This window comes from Serinus canaria, chromosome 11 (genome assembly GCF_022539315.1).
Source record: "Serinus canaria isolate serCan28SL12 chromosome 11, serCan2020, whole genome shotgun sequence".
Taxonomy (NCBI): Eukaryota; Metazoa; Chordata; class Aves; order Passeriformes; family Fringillidae; genus Serinus; species Serinus canaria.
Genome location: NC_066325.1, coordinates 12,920,023 through 12,944,336, shown reverse-complemented (window position 1 = coordinate 12,944,336; position 24,314 = coordinate 12,920,023). Strand labels below are relative to the sequence as shown.

At 56.7% G+C, this 24,314-nt stretch overlaps 2 protein-coding genes across 3 annotated transcripts; one reads left to right on the top strand and one right to left on the bottom strand.

The window, feature by feature from the left end:
* The first annotated feature begins 397 nt into the window (after nt 1–397).
* On the top strand, nt 398–20,227 carry ZNRF1 (zinc and ring finger 1). Of its 2 annotated transcripts, none has more exons than XM_050978794.1 (5): nt 398–993; nt 17,777–17,872; nt 18,509–18,614; nt 18,697–18,787; nt 19,155–20,227. In XM_050978794.1, exons 1-4 carry the CDS (start codon nt 549–551, stop codon nt 18,752–18,754), a joined length of 705 nt encoding a protein of 234 aa, XP_050834751.1. In that variant the 5' UTR covers nt 398–548; the 3' UTR covers nt 18,755–18,787; nt 19,155–20,227. The 2 variants fall into 2 exon arrangements, with proteins under 2 accessions (XP_050834751.1, XP_050834752.1); XM_050978795.1 differs by lacking the exon at nt 19,155–20,227 and adding an exon at nt 18,936–19,138.
* A 281-nt stretch (nt 20,228–20,508) lies between these two features.
* On the bottom strand, nt 20,509–23,954 carry LOC103816824 (probable D-lactate dehydrogenase, mitochondrial). Its single transcript, XM_009090851.3, is given in 12 exon segments — nt 20,509–20,842; nt 20,918–21,029; nt 21,115–21,205; nt 21,283–21,410; nt 22,068–22,196; nt 22,269–22,468; nt 22,546–22,705; nt 22,978–23,119; nt 23,205–23,346; nt 23,613–23,725; nt 23,839–23,904; nt 23,907–23,954. Coding segments are annotated over 12 exon segments (1,497 nt in total). The 3' UTR covers nt 20,509–20,676.
* Between the last annotated feature and the right edge of the window lie 360 nt (nt 23,955–24,314).

Sequence of the window (24,314 nt, the reverse complement as noted above, 5' to 3'; positions counted from 1 at the left end):
AGCGCCGGGCGGCGGCGGTGCAGGGGTTAAGGGCGGCGGGCCGGGGGGGCCGGGGGCGGGAGCATGCGTGCTGCCGGCCGCTATTGTCTCCGGCGCGGCGCCCAGCACCAGGCGGCGGCCGCAGCGAGGCCGTTCCCGGCGCAGCGCAGCGGAGCGGGGCGCGCCGCCCCCACCGCCCCCGCCGCCCATGGGCCGCAGCTGATCCGCGCCCGGCTCCCGGCCGCGCCCCGGGCACCAGCGAGGCGGGCGGAGCGACCCTGCCGGCGTCCACCCCCCCCCTCCCCCGCCGCTCCCTCCCCGCTCCGCGGCCCCGGAGCCCTCGGCGGCCTCCGCCGGGGGTGACGGCGGTGGCGGCGGCGGACTCGGGGCGCCCTCGCCCCTGCGGGCCCGGCGGGGGGAGGATGCCTGGGGCGGGGATGGGTTTTCGCCCGTAGCTCCCCGCGCCCCCCCGCTTCCTTCCGCCCCCTCTCGCCTCCCAGCGGGGGCGGCGCGGCCCCGTTCCCCGCGGGGGGCTGTCGCTCGGCTCCCTCCGGCCCGGCGGTGCCCACATGGGGGGCAAGCAGAGCACGGCGACCCGTTCGCGGGGCCCCTTCCCGGGGGTGTCGACGGATGACAGCGCCGTGCCGCCGCCGGGAGGAGGGGGGGGGCCGCCCCCCTTCGGCCATTACCGGGCGGGCGGCGGCGGCGGCGCGATGGGGCTGCGCAGCCGCTCCGTCAGCTCGGTGGCCGGGATGGGCATGGACCCGGCGGCGGCCGGCGCCGTCCCCTTCGGGCTGTACGCGGCGGCGGCACGGGCGGCGGGGGAGGCCGAGCGGGCCCCGGGCGGCGGCGGCGGCGGTCCGGGCTCCGACTCCACGTACGCCCATGGCAACGGTTTCCAGGAGACGGGAGGCGGTCACCATAGAGACGGGATGCTGTACCTGGGCGCCAGGGCCTCGCTGGCCGACGCGCTGCCCCTTCACATCGCACCGCGGTGGTTCAGCTCGCACAGCGGTGAGTGCCGGCTCCCCGAAGCCTTCCCTTGGCTTCCCCTCACTCCGTGGGTGCTCGAGGGCGGCGGTGGGCACGGTTCAGCCGGGAAGGGGGAGCTGACCCCCTCTTGGACCCTCATCCCCATCCCCTCCCCGGCACAGACGGGTAGATGCATGCTGGAGCTGGCATCTGTGTCAAGGTCAAGGGAGGAAGGGGTTGTGAAGGGAGGAGGCTTTTTAGAAGGGAGGTGTTTTTGCTCTAGGATATGAAGTGCTGGATGTGACACCCCCACCTCATCCCCCCTTGACCTGGGGGATAGTGGTCTTGAGGATGCTGTAGCTCAAGACCTTGGGTTTTGCAACCAGGCTGGGCACTTTGTGTCCCTTCTGAAGGTGTGTGAGGGCTGTCAGTCAGGTGTAGCAGTTCCTAGCCTTAGAAACTGGGAAGGAAGCAGAGAATGCCTTTGAAAGCAAGGTGTGGGGATATTTTATTTTTTTTTTCCTTTGTTTTGTCTGATAAAGGGCCAGGGAAAGGCCAAAGTGGGATTTCTTCTTCAAGCCAGCTGGCAGGGTTGTGGTGTTTAGGAGGAAGCAGAGGAGGAACTGCCTACCTCTTTGACAGGGCTGGGGAGCCAGCTGGGCTCTCTTACAGGAAACGTGTCAGGCTATGGGAAGGGGCAAGGTTACCCCCTTCACCCTCCTGGCTGGACTCTTCCATGTGTCCTGGTGCCTGGAGAGGAGCTCTCCCTGCAAGCAGGGCTGTGTCACTGACCTAGTTTTGGCTGGGTACAGGGAGCGAGGTGGGAGGTCCTCCCTTCCCCTCCTGGCTGGAGGGGAAGTCATTTCAGGGATGTCTCCTTGTATTTCCTGGAATAGTCTGGGATTTCTCTCCCACCCGTCCCCCTCGCAAATCCTGTGTTCTCCTTGTGTGACGTGGTCTGGGAATTTCATAATATGCCTTGGGACAATGCCTCATTTTCAGGAAGGCCTGATACTGAAGCAGTGGATAAGAACAAAGTGCAAGAAGAGTCTCGTGGGGCCCATTTTCCTACTTCTTGGGCAAAAAAAAATCTTGGGATTTTTTTTTCCCTTTGCCCAGTCTCCATGGGCTGCTCTTCTCTGTTAGATGGAAGCTGTGTGTCTTGCATTGCATCCCCAGGTGTGATTCCTATTGATCTGGAAAAGCCAGGCGCTTGCCATGCTCCCTGGTAGATGGAGAGGGCTGGCATGTGGCACCAAAGTAGAGACCAAGTGCTCCTGCAAACTTTCTTGCTCCATGACCTTGCACAGACTGTGCTGCTGCTCTGGTTTCTAAATGTAGAGAGAGAAGAAGGCACAGCATCCTTCCAGATATTCCACAAGCCTCTGTGGGAATGAGGGCCAGGGGGGCTTCTGCTGTGCCTGGTGCTGGAGTGAGGAGGGTCTCATTACAGAAACACCCTGCAGCTTACAGTGGTTGGTCAGAGAGTATCAGTTACATTTTAAACTGCAATGCTGAGAGGCAAAAACCTGTTCAGAAAAATAAACCAGCTGCAAAATGGAGTAAGCTGTTTTTCAGCCACTGGAGTGAGTTAGTGCAGTGCTGCGAAGTTAAACACAGTGCCCTTGAAAGATTGCAGCGTGAGCTGTGGGAAGTGCTGCAAGAACTGGGTTTCTCTGGTGCCTCTTTTGGAGCCCTCTGAGAGCATTTGAGCTGAGCTGAAGCGTGCGCGGGCAGCAGCGAGAGCTGTTCAGTCTGTACCAAAGCCTCTCCCGGTGGTGGTTCTTCCTTGCTAATTAATAGCAAAAGGAGTGGAGGATGCTTAAAAACCCTTTTGAAAACTTGTCAGAGCTCATTTAACTTTTGCACTCTTCTTCTCTTAGTGTAAGAAGTTAATGAAGGATTTGGAGACTGCAGGGAAGGGGGGAAGTAAGCCACCGCAAGATTGCTGAAATTCCTGTTAATCTCCCGTTGCAGCTGGTTAACCTCCAGCAGGGCAGGCAGGAGCTACTTGCGTCTTCCCCCCTGCCTCCTCATCGACCTGCTCCTCTCGTGGTGCTGAGCCACTCCATTAGCCACTGGAAAGTGCTGAAGCAGCAGTGCTCTGGTAAATGGAGAGGAGCTTTGACATTGCTGCGCGTGACTGTCCCTGCTCCCTTTGAAGGATGACTCGAGGGTGGGGATGAGGGGACCCGCCGATGTACCAAACCCACTCAGCATGAGGCATGGGATCTCTGGGATCTGCCTGAGCTGCTGTACTACTGAGGAGAGGAGCCCCCCAAACCCTGTGGATAACAGGGCTGGAGAGTGGATTCTTGCCCTGCCTTGCCCCTTTCTGGAGACCTGGACAGGGCTGTTCTCTTCACGTGGGTTGCATTCACATTTTTCGGGGAGCACTTGGGTTTGGGGGATGAGCTGGGAGCTCAAAGTGCGACCTGAGCTCTGTGGGGTCCTCAGTGGGGCAGTGAGGAGCTCTGACTTGAGGGCAGTGATAAGGTGCTGTTGTTGCAGCAGCGTGCCTGTGATAACGGGAGCACACAGATAGTCTTGGCGCCTTGCTGCTTCCTATGTCTGCCATGCAGAGTTTCTGTGCCTCTCCAGCTGCTTTATGGCTCATCAGGCCCCTCAGCAGGGACCCTGAGGAGTGAGCTGGGGAAAGCTGAGCTCTCTTCCCTGGCTGGTGTCACTCCTTCCTCTCTCTGCAGCTGAAGGCCTGCAGAAGAGCTAGGTGTGCCTGGGGAGGAAGAGAGGAGGATTGTGCTGAGGATTGTACAGAGGGAGGTTGCAAAGTGGTCCCCAAAGCCAGTGAATGCTGCAGCATCACTTAAGGTGCTGTGCATGGGACTGGTCAGTGAGAAGAGCCCACTGCTGAATCCCTCTGGGCTCTACTATGCCTGCTGGGATGCCTCAATGGGAGGAGCAGTTAGATTCTGATGGCATCTAGCCCATCCCAGGACAAGGGCAGGAGAGCTGCTGCTCTTGTGAACAGTGAAGCCTACATATATCTTCCAAATGGGGTGGGCAAGGAGCCCTGACATTTATGGTGGAGCTTGTCCCTTCCTTTGAGGGGACAGCACCTCTGTGGGTGAGTCCTGTTTCCTGATGGGGATTTTCCCAAGGCGTGCCTGCCATACACACAAGCATTGTAACTGTTCTAGCACCACCTGATACTGCTCTGGGATTTCCCTGTCTGCCCAAGGTTTCTGAGATCTACTTCTTGACATCTATGAGTGGAAAAGACACATCTTGCACAACTTTGGAATTTGCCTGTAGCACTTGACCCTGCCTCTCTAGGTTTGTGACTATTCAGGAGTTCTCAGTAAAGCCAAAGACAGTGAGAAGAAAAGGGAGATATGTGGTTTAGTGCTGCATGTCTCCAGCTTTGTGTGGTTCTCTCAGTGTCTCTCATGTTATTCATCAGAGGATCTAAGGGAGTTTGCAGAGGCTGTAAGTAGCTTAAAGTTTATCTGGAAATCCCACTCATCACCCAAAGCCCTTGAGTGTTTGAAGCTCTAATAAATCCATATCTCCTTGTCTGCTGGCTAGCCCAAGGAAACGCCTAGCTTATCCTCCTGTGCAGTACCACCAGGAATGTCACAGGCTTTCTGTGCACTGACAAAGCAAGCTGTTTGTCCTGAATGTTGGTAGCTCCAATGTCAGGAGGCTTTCTTTGCCAAATGAGCTGCTGTGTTCTCAGCAGCACTTTCCTTGGAGCAGGAGGGCCCAGCCTGAGGAAGATGGGAGGGATTTTAGTGCAGAGAGGGCAGCCAGGGTTCTGGGCTGAGTCCTTCTCCAGGCACAGTTTGAGAGCAAAAAAGGCTGGAAGTGCTCTTCAATCTGGCTCCAGAATAATGAGGTGGGAAATAGCGGTTGTTTGTTGGAAGGTGATCTGGAGGTGCGTGTGCACTCCTGTGTTGGGCAGCCCCAGTCTCTGCAAGCTGGGAAGAGGCCTGTCTGTGGTGAACCCTTGCTGTGCTCCCACAGCTTTGAGTCCTGAGCCTTTTCTCACTGGTGCCTGGCAATCCTTGCTCTTCAGATAGTCCTGCAATTGAAGTCTCTACACTAGAATGAGAGGGCTGAATTGTAGCTTGCTGGTCAGCTGCTCTCAGCCCTGACTGTCCTGCCACCAACTTGTCACCAGTGTGTTCTGGCAACTAAAATGGGCCCACCGTGTCCCATGGTGTATCAGGCACAGCACTGCCAGCTGGCCAAGGAAGGTGATCATCCTGCTCTGCACTGCTGTGGCCTTATCTCAAGTCTGGTGTGCAGATTTAGGTACCACAATACAATAAGGATATAAAGCTGTGAGAGGGCATCCAGAGATGGGACTTGAAGATAGTGAAGGGTCTAGAGGGGAAGCCATATGTGGAGCAGCTGAGGTCACCTGGCTCATTCTGCCTGGAGAAGAGACTGAGGGCAGAGCTCATTGTAGGCTGCAGCTTCCACAGGAGGGACGCTGGAGGGTCAGCACTGATCTCTGCTCTCTGTGACCACTGGCAGGATCCAAGGGAACATAATGGAGCTGTGCTAAGGGAGGTTTACACAGTGTGTTAGGAAAAGGTTTTTCCCCCAACGTGTGGTAGGGCACTGGAAGGTTCCCCAGGCAAGTGATCACAGTGCCAAATCTGACAGAGTTCAGAAAGTGTTTGGATAAGGTTCTCAGGCACATGGTGGGATTCTTGGGGTTGTCCTGTTCAGGGCCAGGAGCTGGACTTGATGATCTTTGTGTTCCTTTCCAAGTGAATCTATGTTTCAACATGCAGACATCATATGTGCTTCCCTCCCTGTTTCCAGGAGCTAGGCTAGGGGAAGGGCACCCCAAGGTCTGCACGAACTTGCCATTCTGAATCTATTTTTGCTAGTGGAAATTTCCAAAGATGACTGTCCTCAAACCATCTTTTTGTGGGTTTGGTGCTGGTTACTGTCTGACAGCTGGGTCAAGCACCTGCATCAGTGCCAGACCTGTGGATCATTTGGGAAGTGGGTGTGGAAACAGTCCTGATGACTGCCCACACTGGTGGTGTTCAGCTGTTGGGCTCTCCAGGTCTGGAGAGGATGCTTTTGTGCTTTTGCCTTCTCTGAGCCAGCTGGACACCGTCCACCTGGGATGGGGCAAGAGGGAGAGGCTACCTCGGAAGAGCAAAGTGCTGAACACCTGAAGATGGGAGACTCAGAGGGAGCTTTAATGCACACTCGAGCTGGAGATGAAGTTGAAGTGCGTCAACGTTGGCGTTGTGCATGCGAAGCCGGCGGTGGCGGCAGTTATCTTCAGGCTCCGCAGCGAGAGCGAGTGCAGGCTGTCTCTGCACTGCCTTGCCTCCCCAGTGCCCTCTGAAATCCCAGCTGCTTCCCTCAGGAACGAGGCACTAACTCCTGTGCACATTAACTGGGCTCTCTGCTCTATAAACCTGTGCATAAATCAGCATAGGGTAGCTGGGTGCCCTCTTCCTCTTCCACACATGTATCTTCTAGAGATGCTGAGGATGATGCTCTCGTGCTCCTGGGCTGACCCACTTCCCAGCCAGGATTGTCTTCCCAGCCTGTGACGTAAGTTTATCCCATGCTGGTTTGTTTTGCTGAGATGTTTGTGCCGGTGACTGGAATAACCGTAAAGGCTTCCCTTATTTATTAATGTGCTATTAAGGCTTCTCTCTCCTCTCTCTCTTGTTCACTGGCCGGAGGATCAATCAGATACAGACATCTTTGGTGGAGGAGCAGTATCAGGCTGGCACCTGGCCAAGGCAGCCGCGCAGAGTCATGGGAAAATGCTGCTAAATGCTGAAAATTAATTTCAAGAGAAGCGCAGGGAGGGAGAAAAGCCCACTTTGGAGGAGGAGAAAAAGAAAGCTTTTTTTTTCCCCCCTCCAATGTAATATCTCGTGACAGATCAGACTCAGACAGGCAGCAAAGGGCTCTTCAGATAAATTCCCTTTGCAGGCACCAGTCTTGTGGTGCCCCAAGCAGATGGTGGGCAACCACGAGGTGTATTTTGTGGCATCTGCTGCTGGTACACCAAAACCCCAGATGTGCTGAGTACTTGGTTTTGAGTAAATGTGACCTGGCTTTCTCCTGGTTCCCTTGAAAACTGAAATCACAAGGGCTTGGGAATGATGTGCATGGGCAGCCAAGTGATGCTGTAAAGCAGCAGGCCCTGATGCAGAGCACTTTGCCCACCTGCTTTGGCCTGGCTGTACATCAGGGTACAACAAGCCTCCCCCTGTAGGGACACCAATTTTTTAATTTCAGATAGAGCAAGACTAGTTAAAGCTTGGTGTTAAATGTCTTCCTTGCACCAGTTCCACCAGGCAGGTTTCAAATGTGGGTGAACCCACTTGGGGCTTGAGTACCCCCCAGGGGTGCTGTGTGGCTGAATGCTTTTGCTTAGTGCTTTTTGATGGGAGGCTGCTGGAGGTGCAGCTTCAGGAAGCTCTGCTGCCTGGGGCCTCTTCTCATGCTGCTGCACAGCGTTTCCCGTGGGCAGAGCCCAGCTGCTGGCAGGTTTCCTGCCCTGCTGGGCTGCAGGCAGGAGTGGGGAGTGCCTGTGGTGGGGGACAGGGTCTGCTTCTCTCTTGTCATGGTTTAACTTTCCAGCCCACTGCAGGTCCATAGAATCTGGGATTTGAGGAAGATGGAAGGAAAGGCCAGAGAAGCAGCAGGCAGATCTTCATGGCTGATTTCTGTCCTGCTGGCAGGGGGCTTGATACATTGGTGCTCCCTGCTTTGGTCCCTGTGCCTCCACACTGCAGGGTTTGTGCCATGTGCCACCAGCTGAACTCAAGCAGATGCATCACTCAGACCTGGGGAGCGGGGGGTGTTCCATCCAGGCTGTGTTTTGCCAGTGGGGATGGTACCTCACCATTGGAGAGGCTGTACTGCACCTCTGAGGTGAAGCTGACCCTTCTCTCCCCTCCTTCCCTATAGACCAGAGCTGGCCAGCATCAGCACCAGGTTGACCCTGCTGGTGTCATGGGAAATTTGTGACTCCCTGTGCTCATGCACACTCATGTAGCTGTGGGGTTCCCAGTGGCATGAAATTAGACTGTGAGCCTTGGAACAGTCTTGTGGCACTTTGTAGAGAGGCAGAGAGATGCTGTAGAAATATTTACCTTTTTGCTAGTTTTAGCAACCCTAACAGAAATTTCTTAGGATTGTATATTCCCAGTTAGCACCCTTGGTTAATTGAGTTTATGTCAAGTTATGGCCATAGATCCAGAGAGACTGTCACCTGCCAAGCACAGAAGAGGGGCTGGGACAGATCCTGGTGAGGGAAGCACAGCAGTGCAGATGAAGAATGGAACTGAAAGCTGCTCAGAGCAGTTTCCTGGCCCAAGCAGGCAGGACAGCGTGACAACAGTGGGTATTTTTAGAGGCCAGCTGCCTGCAACACAAGAGGGGGAAAGTAGAAGTCAGGCAGGAGAATTCAGTGATGCTGACCCTGTCCCATGTCCCTGCCCAGCATTTTATTTCCTTCCAGGATGAGGCCACTAGCATTTCCATGTCCTCTGTGTCTCTTTGCCTGTTGCTGCCTCGAAAGACAGGTCTCTTCCTTCTCCCCCTGGCTTTCACCATGGCTCTGAGTTTCTCTCATCACAGCTCAGTGATTTGAGAGTGGTTCCACGGCCTCTGCTCTTCACATCCTGGGTGGTTGCATTACAGCTTGGGGTGGTGGGTGTTTGGGGGATTGTTTTTTGGAGAAGCCTTTGTCACCAGTGAGGGGAAAACCTGCAGTTTCTCCTGCAGCTGGGGTAATTGCAGTAATTCATTTGGGAGCTCTTCCTACAAGGTGATGGAGCTGCACTTCATCAGAAGCGCTGCAGGGGAATTAGATCCACCTTTCAATCCATTCATCCAAGGCCTGGACATCTGTAGCCGGGGAAAAGGCGGTTAGATTAGCTCTAGGCAGATGGCCTAAGTTATTGTCTGCAGGGAGGTCGAGTCAGTCTGGGCTGAGATCAGTTTTGGAGCCAAACCTCTGGTAAGTTGGATGGGCTGAGGCTGAGCACCCTGCCTTGGCTGCCTTGGCATTTCAGCTCGTCCACAGTCAGATCTTACTGCTTTGAAACTAATGTCCATTTGCTTATTTATTGTACCCGATTTCACAGGCCTTGAGGTCTGCTATTTGCCTGGATCTAACCCTTCTGAGGAGGTTTTTAGATGCCTTTGATTTCTTTTTGCTCCCTGTAGACAGGTACAGAACAGGTGGCACCCTGCACCTAGTCCTGCATGAATGTTTCACAGGAAGATTCTGCTTCACAAGACCCTGCCCAGCTTGGGAAGTGGGGTTACACTTTGCTCCTCTTGTGTTGCCTTTTGTGAGGGGGAAGAGAGAACTTCAAATCCCACAGCTGGAATTTTTGTCATCTGCAGCCCCACTGTCTCCTTCCTCAGAAGGAGCCCTTTTCTTGTTGGAGGTTGGCACATATTGAAGGAAAAGGACAGAAAAGGTAGAGCACCTGGGCAGGGTTGTTCCTGCCTGTGACACAGTGTAGCCCCTCCTGCCTCCTCTAGCAGGATCCAGCGTGGGCAGACCCTGCCACTCGGAGGGGCTCATTCCTCAGAGATGCTGTGCTTTGTGTTTGGAGGGCTGCAGAGAGCTGGCTCTGTCTGCCAGCCACCTCCATGCTGCAAAGGCAGCCGGGAAGCTCTGGAGTGGTGTATCCCCATCCTCAACATAGATCTTCCTCCCCAGTCCCTGGCCTTTGGCTGTCAAAGGAGTGCTCATGCTGCCTGTCTGGGCAGCTTGGTGATGTGGAAAATCCCTCCCCTTCTGCACCTGCTTTTTCTCCTTCCCACTGTCCTGGTAGGCTGGGGCATTCACTGGGTATCCCTCAGCAATCACAGTATCTCCTGAGAGCAGGGAGATGCTCTGTGCTTTGCAGCCCTTCCTACCACGTGAGGGGCAGGTGAGGTCAGGACTTGCTCTGCAGCATGCTCTTCACTAAGATTTTTTTTTTTCCCCAGTGGTGGAAAAATTTCAATTTTTTTTGTCTTTCTGCCGAAATAACCGCTGTGAACGGGTCTTGAGTGTTCCCTAGCCATGCACTGCTTGGGGGTGGGTGCAGCTCTGTGTGCCTTTTATGCTCTGTTTGCTGCCCACTACATAAAAATTGCCCTTTCTCTCCCCCAAAAAGCAACGTGTCATCCTTTCCACGCATCCCATGGGTTGGGGATGTTGCACTGATGAAAAACAGTTGCCTCAGTGATCCTGCCACCATGGCCCAGGCACAAAGACACCCTCCACTGTGCTCTTTATGCAGTGCTGCTGTGGGATGCCTGGGGAGGAGGTGTCCCAGGAGTTGTTTGGGATCACTCCCTGGCAGGAAGGGGTGTGTGGGTGCCATCAGTGCTTGGCCATACTCCCAGCATCACAAAGTCAGGGCATGTAATCATGTGCCTCTGGAGTGTCCCATCATCCTCTCCAGAGATTACCTGAAGATGAAGCATGATGGAGGCTCGGCAACATCAAAGCACAAGTTTTCTGTTTTGGAAAAACCCAGGGGTCAAGAAGCATATCACCCCATGGCGTCAGATCCAGCTGGGTTTGGGAGTGGCTCAGGTCAGGCTTTGGTGTTTCAACCTTTCCAAAAGTGGGAATTCCTCTGGCAGCTCCTCAGTGCTGGAGCCTGGCAGTGGGGACTCCGTGGGTGCCTCCCCAACGGATGTCTTAGTCAGAAATGACTCACCCCACCAGTCCCCACGTGACATTGCCTCGCTGCTCCCTCCCAGTCCTTGCCAAGCCAAAGTGCCAAATTCTGTCCCTTCCTGCACTGATTTCCAAATCGCTGCATCCCAGTGTGCTGCCAGAGTGCTCCTTCATTTCAGCACCTGGGACCCCCTCGTCACCCTGCTGGCTCTGTGCATCTTGCAAATGATTGCTGCCCACAGCAGGGCTTTGGCTGGGCCTCCTCCTTCCTATGAGAAATACGTGGGAGGAAAAAGTGAGGCATTCAGGCAAACCCTTTGGAAATTCCCAGGTGTGCCTGCAGGATCGTTGTCCGCTCTGGGCAATGAATTTGAGCACCTGAGCATCCCTTGAGAGGCGTGGAGGCAGCACCAGAGCATCCCTGCAGTTCTCCTGAGCCATGACATGGCCGCAGACCTGTTTTGTGACTAGCAGGAAGCCTGGATAGGTTGTAGCTTGGTAAATCTGAGCCCTGCAGCCCAACAGGAGTTGGAGGTGTTAATGCCTTCGCTGGGCTATCACCCAGGACCCCTCTGCTTAACTTTGCTCTTCTCTGGGATGCTAAAATTAGCTTTGGGCTACACATACTTATGAAACCTGTTCCCAGCAGCTGGGGGAGTGTTTCTGCAGTAAACTAGGACTTGCCAGAAGACAGGGTGACCCTGAGAAGTTGCCTTTTTCATCCAGATCTGGAGGAACTGATCCTGCAGTATAGCCTGAGCTATATGAGGGAGATGATCTCTGTCTTTAGCATAGGTACTTCTGTTCAAAAATTGCAATTGCAACCATGAAAGGGTCAATATTCAAACAATGTCAGGCAAGAAGGGTACTTGGTATCTGGACATCCTGTGACCATATAAACAGGCCTCTTTGCCCCCTTGCTTCTCAGTGTCTGAGGGCTGTGCTGGAGGTGTTTTGTAAGGCTTTGTTGTGTCCATCTGCTGAGAATGAATAGCTTTGGGTGCTCTGGAGCAAATGTTCCTGTGGGGTTCCCTCTCCCATGTCTCCTGCTCCTTTCCAACTCTCCAGCTTTCCTCAGCTCCAGAATTGCAATCTGTTCTCCTTCTTCCCATCCTCCCCCGCCACCTCCATAAGAACCCAACTGGCTAAAAAAAAATACCTCTGCCTCCTGGCTTGCAGCAAGCTAGCACTGGGCTTCTGTAATGTGGTGTCACCCAGCCCCTCTGCTCTGTGTCCTGCATCTCTCTGACCCCAGTGGGTTCCCTACATCCCACCTGAAGAACTAATGCCTTGTCCTTGCTGTTACATCTCTTCTTTGTGGCTTTAATCAGGTGGGAGTGCACAGAGTTGTCTCCAAAACACAATGCCTTGAGCATTATGATTGTGCTGCCCTTGGCCAGCTTTGTGTTCCATGGCACATCCCTGCCACCCTTGGCAGGTGTGTAGCTGACCTGACAGCAGACAGCTGCCACGGGTGGCCTTTGCCAGGAGCTACTGCACACCAGGGACAGCTTTTCTTAGACCTTGGAAAACCTGGCCTTGCACAGAGGTAGCTTCTTTTTGGGGTGCTGCTTTCATATTACAAACATTTCTCCCTTCTCAGCAAGCTGAGCTGACTCAATCAGCAAGGAAATGGTGGGGTGGGATGGGGATATGGAGCAAGACCATCCCTCTGCCAAGACAGCAGAAATGGCTGAGTTTCTTTCCAAGCACTGCCATCCAGAGATGTGTCAAATGGTTGAGTTTCTTTCCAAGCCACATCCCCTGCTTGGCTGATCATCTGGGGCTGGTTCACTGGCATCCCCCAGCCCTGCCTCCCTTCCACCCTCAGGAAGGTGTGGTATCTTATTTCCACCCTGGACCCATCCTTTATGCTGTCCAGCCTCTCTGCAGCCTTGAATGAGGAGGAAGGACGCTCCCTTTTTCAAAGCTGGCAAATGAGGCAGCTTAAGTGCTTTACTCCTTCCTGCCTACGTGTCCCTGCTTGTGTCAGCCCTTATGCTGCACAATAGCCCATGGTGGAATTCACCCAGTGCCTTGAGTCCTGCTGTGCCCCAGTGCTGCACACCAGGGACAGCTTGGTGCTCAGTGCTGCACACCAGGGACAGAGAGGTGCTCTCTGCATCCATGTGCCATCTCCAATGTGCTGCTCTGTGACCGTCACTTTAAAAAAAGGAGTCTGCTTTAAACCCACAGGGAACTTATTTTCTAGGAGATGCTGGGTCTGAATATCTTGGCTCTTCAGGTTTCCTTCACTTGGCTGGCACTGAGAATAACTCCTCCCTGATCCCTTCTTCCTCCTGGGGCTGTGCTGGAGCCCTCGAAGGGTAAGGGAAGGGGAGGACTCGGAATCCCTTTGCCTCACCTAACTCCACATGCTTCGGACTGACCAACTGGTCCTTCAATCTTTCCCTCCTCTTCAATCATTAGTCTAGGGTTTTCCAAGATGATCCATGTATTCCAGCTTCCACATGGTGCTCGTTCAGCTGGCAGTGTTAGGAAAGGCATGGTGGAAAGGTGGAATGCTCATGGTTTACTCAGCAAGGAGGAGGCACCAGGACTACATGCTTGGACCAAATATTCTCTTGTTTTATCTCATGTTTGAATGCATCCTCACCTGATATAAGCCAGCCCCCTTGGCTGAGAGCCCAGGATGCTCTCTAGAGACATGGAGATGGGCTGTGCAGCTGAGGTTTCCAAATCTTCCATGGTCATCAGGCAGACTGGAGCTTACCCAAGCTCCCTGGTTCTCCAGGTGTCCTGTGGGGTGGCTGGGCACCAGAGGAGGAATCGCTCCTGGGTCAGGCACATTTTGGGGAGTTTGCGTTGCTGCTCCCATTCACAGGGCTCCTGGTTTATCCCATGGCAGTAGTGGGAGACTGGGCAATCAGGGATCCAGTTGGTGAATGCTGTGTGGGCTGTTGTTTCTGGGCTGCTGCTTCCTCCTGCCTTCAGGGCACATCATCCCCACTGGTGTCTTCCTCCCACTGCTGGAGGTGCTGTGCAGTGGAAAAGCTGCTGCTCTCCATCTATCAGCCACCTGCCAGTAACAGAGCCATGCTGTCCTAGTGCCAGGGCTACTCCTGATGGCACCATGGCCTGTAAGCAATCTGCCTGGAGGCATAGCCAGCAGGAGGAGGGTTTGGCAGGTGAAGGTGGCCATGACACATGCCTTTCCCTGGGAGCTGGGACAGGCTTGCAGCTCCTGTGGACATGGTCTCACTCCCCTGCTGGGAGCAGCCACTGCTACTCTCAGGACATGGCGTGGTTGACCCTGTTGTACTGCTCAGTAGACACAAGTGATGGGAATTTCCTCTCCCAGCTCCAGAATCAGCTCTGTTTGCGATACTTAGAAATGGGTTGGAAAGGTGTCTCAATCCTGCCACCATCACTAAATTCCTTGCAGTTCTGTGACAGTACTTTTGGCACTCTGAGGGTTAACCACCAGGCTTTTTCAGCATTCATAGGACTGGGTGGAGATTTTCAGAGATTCCCAGCTCTACTGTGCCCAACTCTCTAAAATTAACCATGTAACCTTCCTAAAAATACTCAGAGGGTAGTAGCCTCCTGAGAGCACCAGCGCCACTTGCTCCTGGTTTCTAGACCAAGCCATTGGAGAGATTAGATCTCCTGCCAGCCTATGTCTCACAGCCCTGGAAAGCCCTTGGCTTTCTCAAAGTCTCCTGCAAGGTACAAGAGTCCAGGTCTCGACTTGAACTTGCTTTTCCAGGCCAGCCCCCTTCCTGCAGCACCCTCCTCTTCTTCACTTACTGTTGTTGGGAGCTGGTACCTGCCCACACATTTCTGCATGAGGTGACAGTGCCAGCTTCAGGTTTAATGTACTGTGGGCAGGAGCATCGCCAGCTGCACCAGATGCCTTGGGAGGGAGGAAATGTCCATGGCCTTTCCCTGGAGCAACCCCTGGGCCTCCCCATGGGTGTGGGAGGCCCAGGCAAGGAGGAATAGCTGGGCTCTTCCTCTCTTTTTTTTTCAAGGCATGTGGGAGGAGGATGTAAAGGGCTTGAGGAGGAGGGAGGGAGCTGAATTTTCCATGAGCAGCTGTCAAAATGTAATCTCCTGCGTTGCTCTGGCTGGCAGCTTAGGCAGGATAAATTAAAGGGGATTTCGGGGAATGTGGAAAATACCATGGCCTGGAGGGGGCTGGCCATGTGGAGAGCAGCTCTTTCATCCTCAGGACAGGCTCCTGCCAGAACTGTGAAGGGATGTTCCAAGGCACTGGGCTTGGTGCCTGCTGCTGTTTGGTGCTGGCTGTCCCCTGGCCTCACTGGTTCTCTGCTTATCACCTTCACCCAAAGGTCACCAGGAGGAGGGGTGGGGAGTTCACCTCTGCCTCCCCTTTCCCACTGGTGGTGGGCTCTGTGCCTGCCACGAAGGGAAACACAGGCAGTTGCTTTTGCAATGTCAAGTATTTATGCCGACAGCTGGGGTGCAGGGCAGCCCCCCGCCCTGGGGACCTTTCCACACCATCTCCTCGCTCCTGCTCAAACTTGGGAATTTGTGAACTGCATATTCATCTTTCCTTTCTTTACCCCCTCCATCTTGTGAAATGCAGAGCCAGAAAAGTGTGTGTGTGTTTCTGCACTTGGCTCAGCCCCCAGACCTGTCTGGCTGGAGGATGCCACCTACGTGCTGGGGCTTGAGCCTGGGCCCCTCTGTCTGCCCAATGTCCCCACGTCCTTGCCACGGGGCTGTGGCGGTGTCAGTAGTCCCGGTGCCCCAGCCAGCTGCCCAGGGAGCAGTGAGGAGCATGAGGAGTGTTCATGCCAGCTATTTTTAACTGTGCTAAAGCTATTCCAGCTAGCAAACAGGCCTGGAGAAACAGCAACAGCCGCTCGCTGGAGCTTGCAGAGGACCCTGCTCATTGCCTGGCCCTGCTGCTTTGCTGGCAGCCATGCCCTGGCAGCCACAGACCAGGCAGTTTCATCTGGGGCCTTTTCCCTTTACATTGGTTGCACGTCTCATAGGATCCCTTCGGGTGCTGCCGGAGCTTGGCAGATCTGGGACAGCTGTTTAAAATAACACATTGGCACAGAAAAGGGGGGTACAGAGGAAACGAGGTCTGCCCACACACAGCACAGGGAACAGTACTGAACCTCTACAAATGCCATGCCCTAACACAGAGGTTACAGACAAAATGCCTTTTCCAAAGGGAGCCCTTCACAGCCGTTCCAGAGACTTGCTGCTGGAAGCAGTGCCCAGAGCTCCCCGGCAGGGACCGGTGCCTGTGGTGCTGGCAGCCCATCCATGCCAGGCGGGAGCAGTTCAGGCAGGGACAGGGCCAGGCGGGCTGCCAGGGGAGCGGGGCACCGTGAGGGTGTCTGGCAAGGGGAGGCCGGTTGGGTCTCCCAGCAGGCAGCCTGGGAGGCCATCTGAGCTATCCACGCTATAAATACACCGGGCGGGTAAACACTTGAGAGGAGGAAAAAGCCAGCAACTTCAGCTAATGGGCACGGCTGCCACAAGGTATAAATCGGTCAGGAGTAAAATTAGGCTGGAGAGGAGAAGGCAGATCGGTGCTGCTGCCCACAGGGCCCTGGCTGTGGCACTGCCCTATCGCCGGGGGCTTGGTGCAGCTGGGGCCGGACTCAGAGCAGACACCCTGTGGCTCAGCCAGGCTGGACAGGGATCTGTTCCCAAGGTTGCAGTGTTGCAGGCCAGCAGGACACCCCACTGGAGGACCACTGGGCTTGAGGGCTCCTTCTTTTAGCGGATCCTTTTAGAGCCAATCACATACCATCCATAGTGCTCATCCTTGCTGCACCCTCCTGGGAAATAACAACACTCTGGAGGGGCAGGATCCAAGGACCTGGGAAGTGAACTGTGTTTATCACTGCTGCTAATGAGCACTGGAGTGTTGAGAAGTTACAGGGGCTGTTTGCACAGCAGAGGTCTGAGCTGCCTCTCCTTAAAGCCACCCTGTACTTTGTCTCTCACAAGAAGCAAAAAAAAAAAAAAAATGCCCTGTCCACATCCACATGGTGGCAAACAAGAACCTGATTCATCCTTAGATAATTTGTGTACATTCTTTTTCTTTTCGTTCCTGAGCAGCCTTTGCATATATATGAAGAAAGCTCTTAAGCGGCACTGCAGTCAAACCTGATCTGCTTTTAGAAGGCAGATCCTTAAATTACCCTCTCCCTCTCTGCAGGCAGGGAATTGCTGGATATTCTGGTGCAAACCCGTGGTGGTGGCACGCGCGTGTTCAGCTCGAGCTGCGCTGCTCTGCTGGGCAGTGACAAACCTTGTGGCCTTGAGCTGGCTGCAGTGGAAGGGCAGGGAGTCCCAGATGGGTGACCTACAGGGCTGCCTGGGTTTCTGCTCCTTGTGAGTTTGGGGCTTACAACCTGCATTTGGGGCAGCCTCACTCAGTGGGGTTGGGGGCAATGCTGTGGTGGTCTGCATCCACCTTGTGGTGGCTCGAGCAGGTGATGACACTGGTGTGACACCGTGGCACCACCGCAAAAGCAAGGTCACAGAGCAGATCTGGGCATCCCATTCAGCTTCATCCAAGAACCCAAATCACCAGGCAGGGTCAAGGTCAAGCTGGCTTATCAGCCTGCAGTGTCCCCCTGCTTCTGGGGAAGCAGGCTGGCATCGGAGGGGTGAGCACCCACTTCACTCCTGTGAAAAGCTTGACAAAGCAGCCATTTGTGTTTGAGGCTTCAATCTGCCAGTCCTGTGCTGCAGCCTTAGGAAAAAACTTCCTTGCAGCTTTTCTGGCTCAGCCATGTTGTGCTGAGCTCTGGCAGCAGGGACAGCACTGTCCAGGCACAGAGACGTGCCCATGCACTGCCAGTGGCTCGGAGCTGCATGCTCCAGGCTGCTGCTCGCCCTTTAAGGCCTGGCAGCAGCTGATGGCCACGTGTGCACTGCCTTGGCACGCTGTCCGTGCCCTCTGCGCGGCGGGCACAGGGACGGCCAGCGCACCAGCTCGTCGGCTGTCCCCTCTTCAGTGGCTGTCCCCCACGCTGGCGGCTGCTGGTGGCCGGCACAGGATGAGCGGGTGCCCAGTGGGTGCTGTGTGGGGTGAGGGTCACCATGCAGGCAGCAGGTGAGGGGCTGCCCGCTGCTGTGCCCCGCCATGGCCCCAGAGATTCCCCTGGATGCAGGGTGGATGACTCTTGCCCTCACTAAGGGCTCCTCTCTCTGCTCTCCTTCCAGGTTTCAAGTGCCCCATTTGCTCCAAATCTGTGGCTTCTGACGAGATGGAAATGCACTTTATCATGTGTCTGAGCAAACCTCGCCTCTCCTACAACGGTAAGGGCCAGGCTGTGTGGGTGTGCGGCGTCCTGCCACCCTGAGATGGCTCCGGGTGGCTGAAGAGACGTTTACTGCGGGCAGGCGGCTTGGCTGGGCTTCCCAAGAGGGCTGTGCTCTGGCAGGATGGTGCTGCTCCTCTCTGCTTCCCTGTCATGGCTCAAGCCTGCTCCATTTGCTTTCAGGCTCCTTTGTAACACAGCCCCCTACCCTGAGGGGGCCCCCTCCCCTCTCCTTGGTGCCAGAGGGAGCCCTGCTGGCGCATGTCCTCCTGGGCTGCCCCCCAAAGAGTCATTGCCTTCCTCCCCTCCTTGCTGGCCTTGAGCACTGGGCTGCAAGCTCCAGCTCCGGCATCTCCCACCTCTCTGCTGACCACTAGTGTGGGAGTGATGCTGACGCCCTACTGGTTGGTGATTTTTGGAAGCCAGGGGTAAGGGTTGTGTTCACTCCAGATGCCCCAGACCCATGTTCCCCCTGTGCCTCCACAGGAGCCTCCTGCCAGTGTTTTCCAGCACTGTTGCCATTCCACTCCATCCTGGCTGCCCCCACAGCAGTGACCCTGGGCTCTACTCCATCCCAGGGAGGGGAGTGCTCTAATGGTCCCTGTCTCACTGCTGCCCTGTCCTCCCCTCCCAGATGACGTGCTGACCAAGGACGCCGGCGAGTGCGTGATCTGCCTGGAGGAGCTGCTGCAGGGGGACACGATAGCCAGGCTGCCCTGCCTCTGCATTTATCACAAAAGGTACCATGAGGGGACAGACAGGCGGGTGGCAAGGGGACAGGCAGGGACAGCAGCATGGTGGTAACATGCTCTCCTCTTACAGCTGTATAGACTCATGGTTTGAAGTGAACAGATCTTGCCCAGAGCATCCTTCTGATTGACCCGCCGAGCGTGCTTGCTGACTTCTCTCTAAGGTGAGCCTGTGGTGGGCTGCTCAGAAGGGACATTCCCATGCTGGGTTTAAATCCAGGGCTGGAGGTGGAGGACAGGGTGGGATAGGGTGGGACGTGACAGCCAGGGCTCCTGCTCCTCACCCGGGACGGTCTCTCTCTGCCTTTGCAGGGCACCTTGCTATACCTGCTGTACCTCCTCTCCCCGCCCCCCCTGCCCCGCCTGGAGTTTTGGGCTGACTTTAAATTCCTCGAGAAGACAAAAATAAAACCCAGAAACTTGAATCCACTTGGGACAACGGCGCAGTTTTTATTTTATTTTATTATTTTTATTTGTTCTGTTGTTTTTCTGCTTTTTGTTTTGTTTTGTTTTTTTATTTTAATTTAAAAGACTTAAACAAAAAGAAACATCCAGGAGACGACAGTGTGAGAAAAGCGGAGCGACCTGCTCTCCCCTCCACAGCCGCTGGTCACCAGGAGAGCTCTGCCTGCCAGGGAGGCCCCGGGGACGCCCTCGGCGAAACCCTGCCATGATGTTTGGCTTTTGTCCCCGAACCGAAAGGGGAAAGCTGCCGGGGGACAGCCGGCCAAACGGAGCACGCCGCATTTCTCACCGGCAACCCCCCCACCTCCCACCCGGACTCGCCCGGGGGCTCTGCTCGGTTTTTTTGCACTGACTAAACGGGAAATTCCTCCTCTCTCCTATCTCCCTTTTGGAGATCTCCACCCTGGGCCCGGCAGCGTTGAGATGGGGACTCTGCCCCATGCCGGGAGCGGGGCCACTGCTCCCCCCTGCTGAGTTGCAGGGGTCCGTCTTTCAAGTGTTTACAATGAGAAAAAAAAAAGGAAAAAAGGAAAAAAAAAAGAAGAAAAAAAGAGAAAATGGACAAAAAAAAACCAAACAACAAACCACAACTGAAGCTTTGTGTTGACTGGCGTGTTCTTCAATTTGAGCTTCCCTGCCCCGGTGATGTTTACAGACTGGTCACTCTTTAACTCAGCTATAACCACTCAGAGACTGGAGAGCTGCAGCATCCCCGCCGCCCCTCCTGTGCCCCCTCGCCGGGCTCCTCTTGCCAAAACTGCCTCCCCTCTTTCTTTTCCATCGGCTTTGAGTTGGACCCTTTTGAGGAGGGTATGGGGAAGGCCCCAGTGGCCCCCCGGATGCTCCCAGCCACCCCTAGTCACAGGGGTGGCTTTGCTGGAGGTGCCAAGATGTTGTCATTTCATGGCAGTGACCCCCTCGCCCATCCCCGTCCCCTCCTGGCGCGGCGGGCGCGTTTTCGTTGGTGAGACCTCCCCTGCCGGTGGCCGTGCCCCTGCGGGAAACCTTTCTGTATTTATATATTAAAAAAAAACAGGGGGAAAAAAGAGTTCAGAGCTTGGGGGGAGCTTCCTTCATTAGTCGAGGTGTTTTGATATGGTATTAAAACAATGTTCAATAAAACATTCACTGTTATTTTATTTCACTGGCTTTCTTGGTGAAGGAGATGATGCCAGTTGGGTGCTGGAGCCCCCACCCACGCCAGTTCCCCTTCTGTGCCTGCCATGTGGGGATGGCCACAGTAATGCTCAGCAGGTGCCAGAGAGCTCCCACCTGGCACCAGCAGCACTGCAGCTCAGGGGAAGTGGCTGAGGTGGGACCCTGACAGTGCCCTGCCCTGCGTGTACTGTCTGGGACTGGGCCTCCTGGGAAGGGGCTGGGGGGTCCTACCCCTCTAAATAACTTTGCAGCACATGGACAGTGCGAGTCCAAAGGGTTTATTGGGGGTTTGAGGATCCCTGACCTCCAGAAGTGGGGATGGGGTGATTTGTAGGGACAATACAGTGGCACTGCAGGGCAGCATGGCCGCCCTGGCCTTGACTCCAGGGGCTGCGGCTCCCCAGTGCCAGCTCAGTGCTCGTGCTCTCCCTCAGAGCACCTTGCCGGGGTTCATGAGGTTGTGGGGGTCGAGTGCAGCCTTGATGGAGCGCAGGGTGTCCAGGCCCTCCGGGCCCAGCTCCTCCTGCAGCAGTCCCCGCTTGCCCAGCCCCACGCCGTGCTCCCCGGTGCAGGTGCCCCCTGCTGCCAGTGCCCGCCTGTGGGACAAGGAAGGACAGGGGATGGGGACATCTGTCCGTCCAGGCCTGGCCCCCCAGAGCACCCTGGCCCACCTGCCCAGGCGCTGGGTGAAGGCGTGGATGCGCCGGGCCTCCTCCGGGTCCTGGGAGTTGAAGACGAGGATGCAGTGGAAGTTGCCATCACCCACATGTCCCACCATGGGTCCTGCAAGGCCACGGGTGGATGAGCTGTGGTGTGGAGGATGGTGACCCCCATCCCCTCTGTCCCAGGGGGCTGTGGCCCTGCTGACCGGTGAGGCTGGAGGCCTGCAGGTCCTGCTTGGTCTCCACCACCACATCAGGCAGGCGGGAGATGGGCACACAGACGTCCGTGGAGTAGCCCTGGGCCAGGGAGGGCAGAGCTGTGGCACTCAGAGCACCGTGGGCCTCCCTGCCATCATCCCCACCCTTGTGCCTACCTGGCAGCCAGGCCGCAGGGCCAGGGCAGCGTACCAGGCGTTGTGGCGCATGGTCCAGAGCTGCTCGCGCTCCTCCTGCCCCTCCGCCCAGGCCAGGCTGGAGCCCCCGTTCTGTTGCACGATCTCCTCTGAAGGTGACCAGGAGCTCTGGGACAGGACCCGTGGCATCCCCCAGGCGCCCAGCCCTTACCCACGACCTCCAGTGCCCATCCTAACCACCCATCCCACATTCTGGGATACTCCTGGTCCCTCTGTCCCTTGTCCAAGGGACCCTGTCCACCACCCTGTGACACCCCTAGTCCCCCCTCCTTCCCATGTTCAAGAGCCCCTCAGCAGACCCCCAGAGCACACACCCATCCCTCACCGTAGTGCCTTCCCAGTCCCCATCCCAAGCATCCATTGCTGGTCCCCTCTCCCTGGTCCTGGGCACCTATGCCTCTCCTCAGGACACCCCTGGTCTCCTATCCCCTATCCATAGGCAGCCGTCCATGACTCCAGGCCCCCAGTTCTATGCTCTGGTCACTTGTCCCTCATCCTGATGACCTCAAGGTCTCCAGTCCCCACCGAGCCCTGGGCACCCATCCCTCACCCCAGGACATGCCTAGTCCACTGTCCTATGTCCTGGACATCCATCACTCACCCCAGTGCTACATCATGGCCCCCCAGCACCATGCTTCACTTCAGAACACCCTGATCCAGAGTCCCTGGCCACCCATCCCTCATCCCTGGGTGTCCATCACAGCCCCCAGCCCTAGTCACCCCCTCCTTCCTGTTCCAAGCCATACCTGTCTGCTGCTGCTGCTCAGCCAGGCTACGCCGGGAGCCATGCAGCTCCAGGAGGAGTGTAGCAGCCACTGGCAGCCCCATCCCACTGAAGCGGCCGCAGGCATCTGCCATCACCTCATCCAGGAACTCTGGGTGGGAAGAGGCAGTGTTGGGCTCCACCACTGGCACCTGGACCCCCACCTCTGGCTGCGGGCACTCACCGATGCGGGCCACAGGCACGGCAGCCTGCAGCACCTGCACGGTGCAAGCCACGGCCGCCCCCACGCTGGGGAAGGAGGCGATGGTGACAGCAGTGGCCTCGGGCAGCGGGTGCAGGCGCAGCGTGGCCTGAGTCAGAAAGCCCAGGGTGCCCTCAGAGCCCACGAAGAGCGAGGTCAGGTCGTAGCCGGCCGCCCGCTTCCTGCACAGAGCTGGTGAGCGGGCACCCATGTGGCACACGGCCAGCCCAGCACAGCCCCCCAGCCTCCCAGTGCCCACCTGGGCTGGCGGCCAGGGCCGGCCGTGTGGAGCAAGCGCCCGTCCGGCAGCACCACGCGCAGGTTGAGCACGTTGGGGCGCATGGTACCGTAGCGCACGGCATTGGTGCCCGAGGCTCCCGTGGCTGCCATGCCACACAGCGAGGCGTCCGCCCCAGGGTCTGCAAGCAGGGGATGGACAGGGGAGGCAGGTGGGGAAGGTGTCCACTCCCACATGGAAACCACTGGGACTTCAACCTCAGCAAAACTATGGGCACCCCCAAAAGCAATGGGGCCATGGCACTCCCACTCACATGGGCAACCCTGGGAGCACAGCACATGTATGGACACCACAGCACTCCCAATATTCCCATAATGTCCAGGCCTAAAGGAATCCCCAGCCCCCACACTGCTGTCACCCCCAGCCCCATGACTTCCCTCACACCCACGGTACCGACAGGGAACCAGAGCCCAGTGCCACGCAGGTGCTTATTGAGGGCCTTGTGGGTGACACCGGGCTCCACAGTCACTGAGAAGTCCTCGAGGCTCAGCTCTGCGATGGCATCCATGCGGCTCAGGTCAAAGCAGACACCACCCTGGCACAGGGGCACCCAGGGGTCTGGGCACGGCCGGGCACCGGGAGCCCCTGGGGGGGGTCAGAGGGGCCGGGGCAGCCCATACCTGCACGGCATTGACGCCTCCTTCCAGGCCGGTACCGGTGCCGAAGGGCACCATGGGCACACGGCAGCGGTGGCAGAGGGCTGCCAGCTCCTGCACCTGCCCCACCGCCTGGGGCCACACCACAACGTCCGGGGGGGCACAGCTGGGGGACAGACAGCACCACTGGCCAACTGACTTATCCACTTGACCCTCCCCATGGCCCTTGCCCAGCCTGGCACTTGTCACACGCCCCTTGCCTTCCCCACGGCCCCTTGTCTACCCAAATATTTCCCATTCCCAGACCCGGCCCCTCCCCTATGACCCCTTCTTTTTCCAATGGCTGTTGCCTTGCCCGGATCTCTTCTCTTCCCTACGACCCTTCCCGTGGACCTTCCCCTCCCCAGGGCTCCCAGCTCCAGGGGCACTCACGGGTGCATGGACTCATCATGGCCGTGCTGCTCCCGCACTGCTGGGGCCGTGGAGACATTGGGGGCCCCGACCACGGACTTCAGGGCCTCCACGAAGTCAGGGGGCAGCGAGGGCTGCGGGGGGAACAACGAGCACCCGTCAGGGATGCCCTGGGAGGGTCTGATCGCAGGCACGAGGCCAAGTGACCACATCAGGACCTGAGTGGCCTTTAGAGCCCCGGCCCCACCTTGGAGCAGCAGCTGCGGCGCCCCAGGGCTGCCGCTAGCGCCAGCACCCTCCGCAGGGCCATGTTGCAACACGGGACAAGAACGGGAACATGGGAACTGCACAGGACCGGGACATTGCCCTCCCCTCGCAGCCTGTCTGTCCCTCCCCCATGCTGACACCTTAAGGTGGCTCCAGCCACACGGAGTGCGTCCCTGGTAGAGGGACCTGGATCCCACCAGTGCCTGTGCTCCTGTTCCATGCTGTCCCCTGCCTGGGATGAGTCACTGCATTCACCACGGCCCCTACCTTCACAGGTGTCCCCATGCCTGCTCAAGTATCCCCGCAGCTGGTCAGGGGTCCATGACCCCATAGGAGACCACATGTCCCCACGCTCCTCCCTTCCCAGACAGGAGTCACCATGTCCCACTGCCCATCTGTCCCTGTTCCCAGCCAGCTGTCCCCATGCCCCCTGTCCTTCTGTCCTCGTTCCCAGCC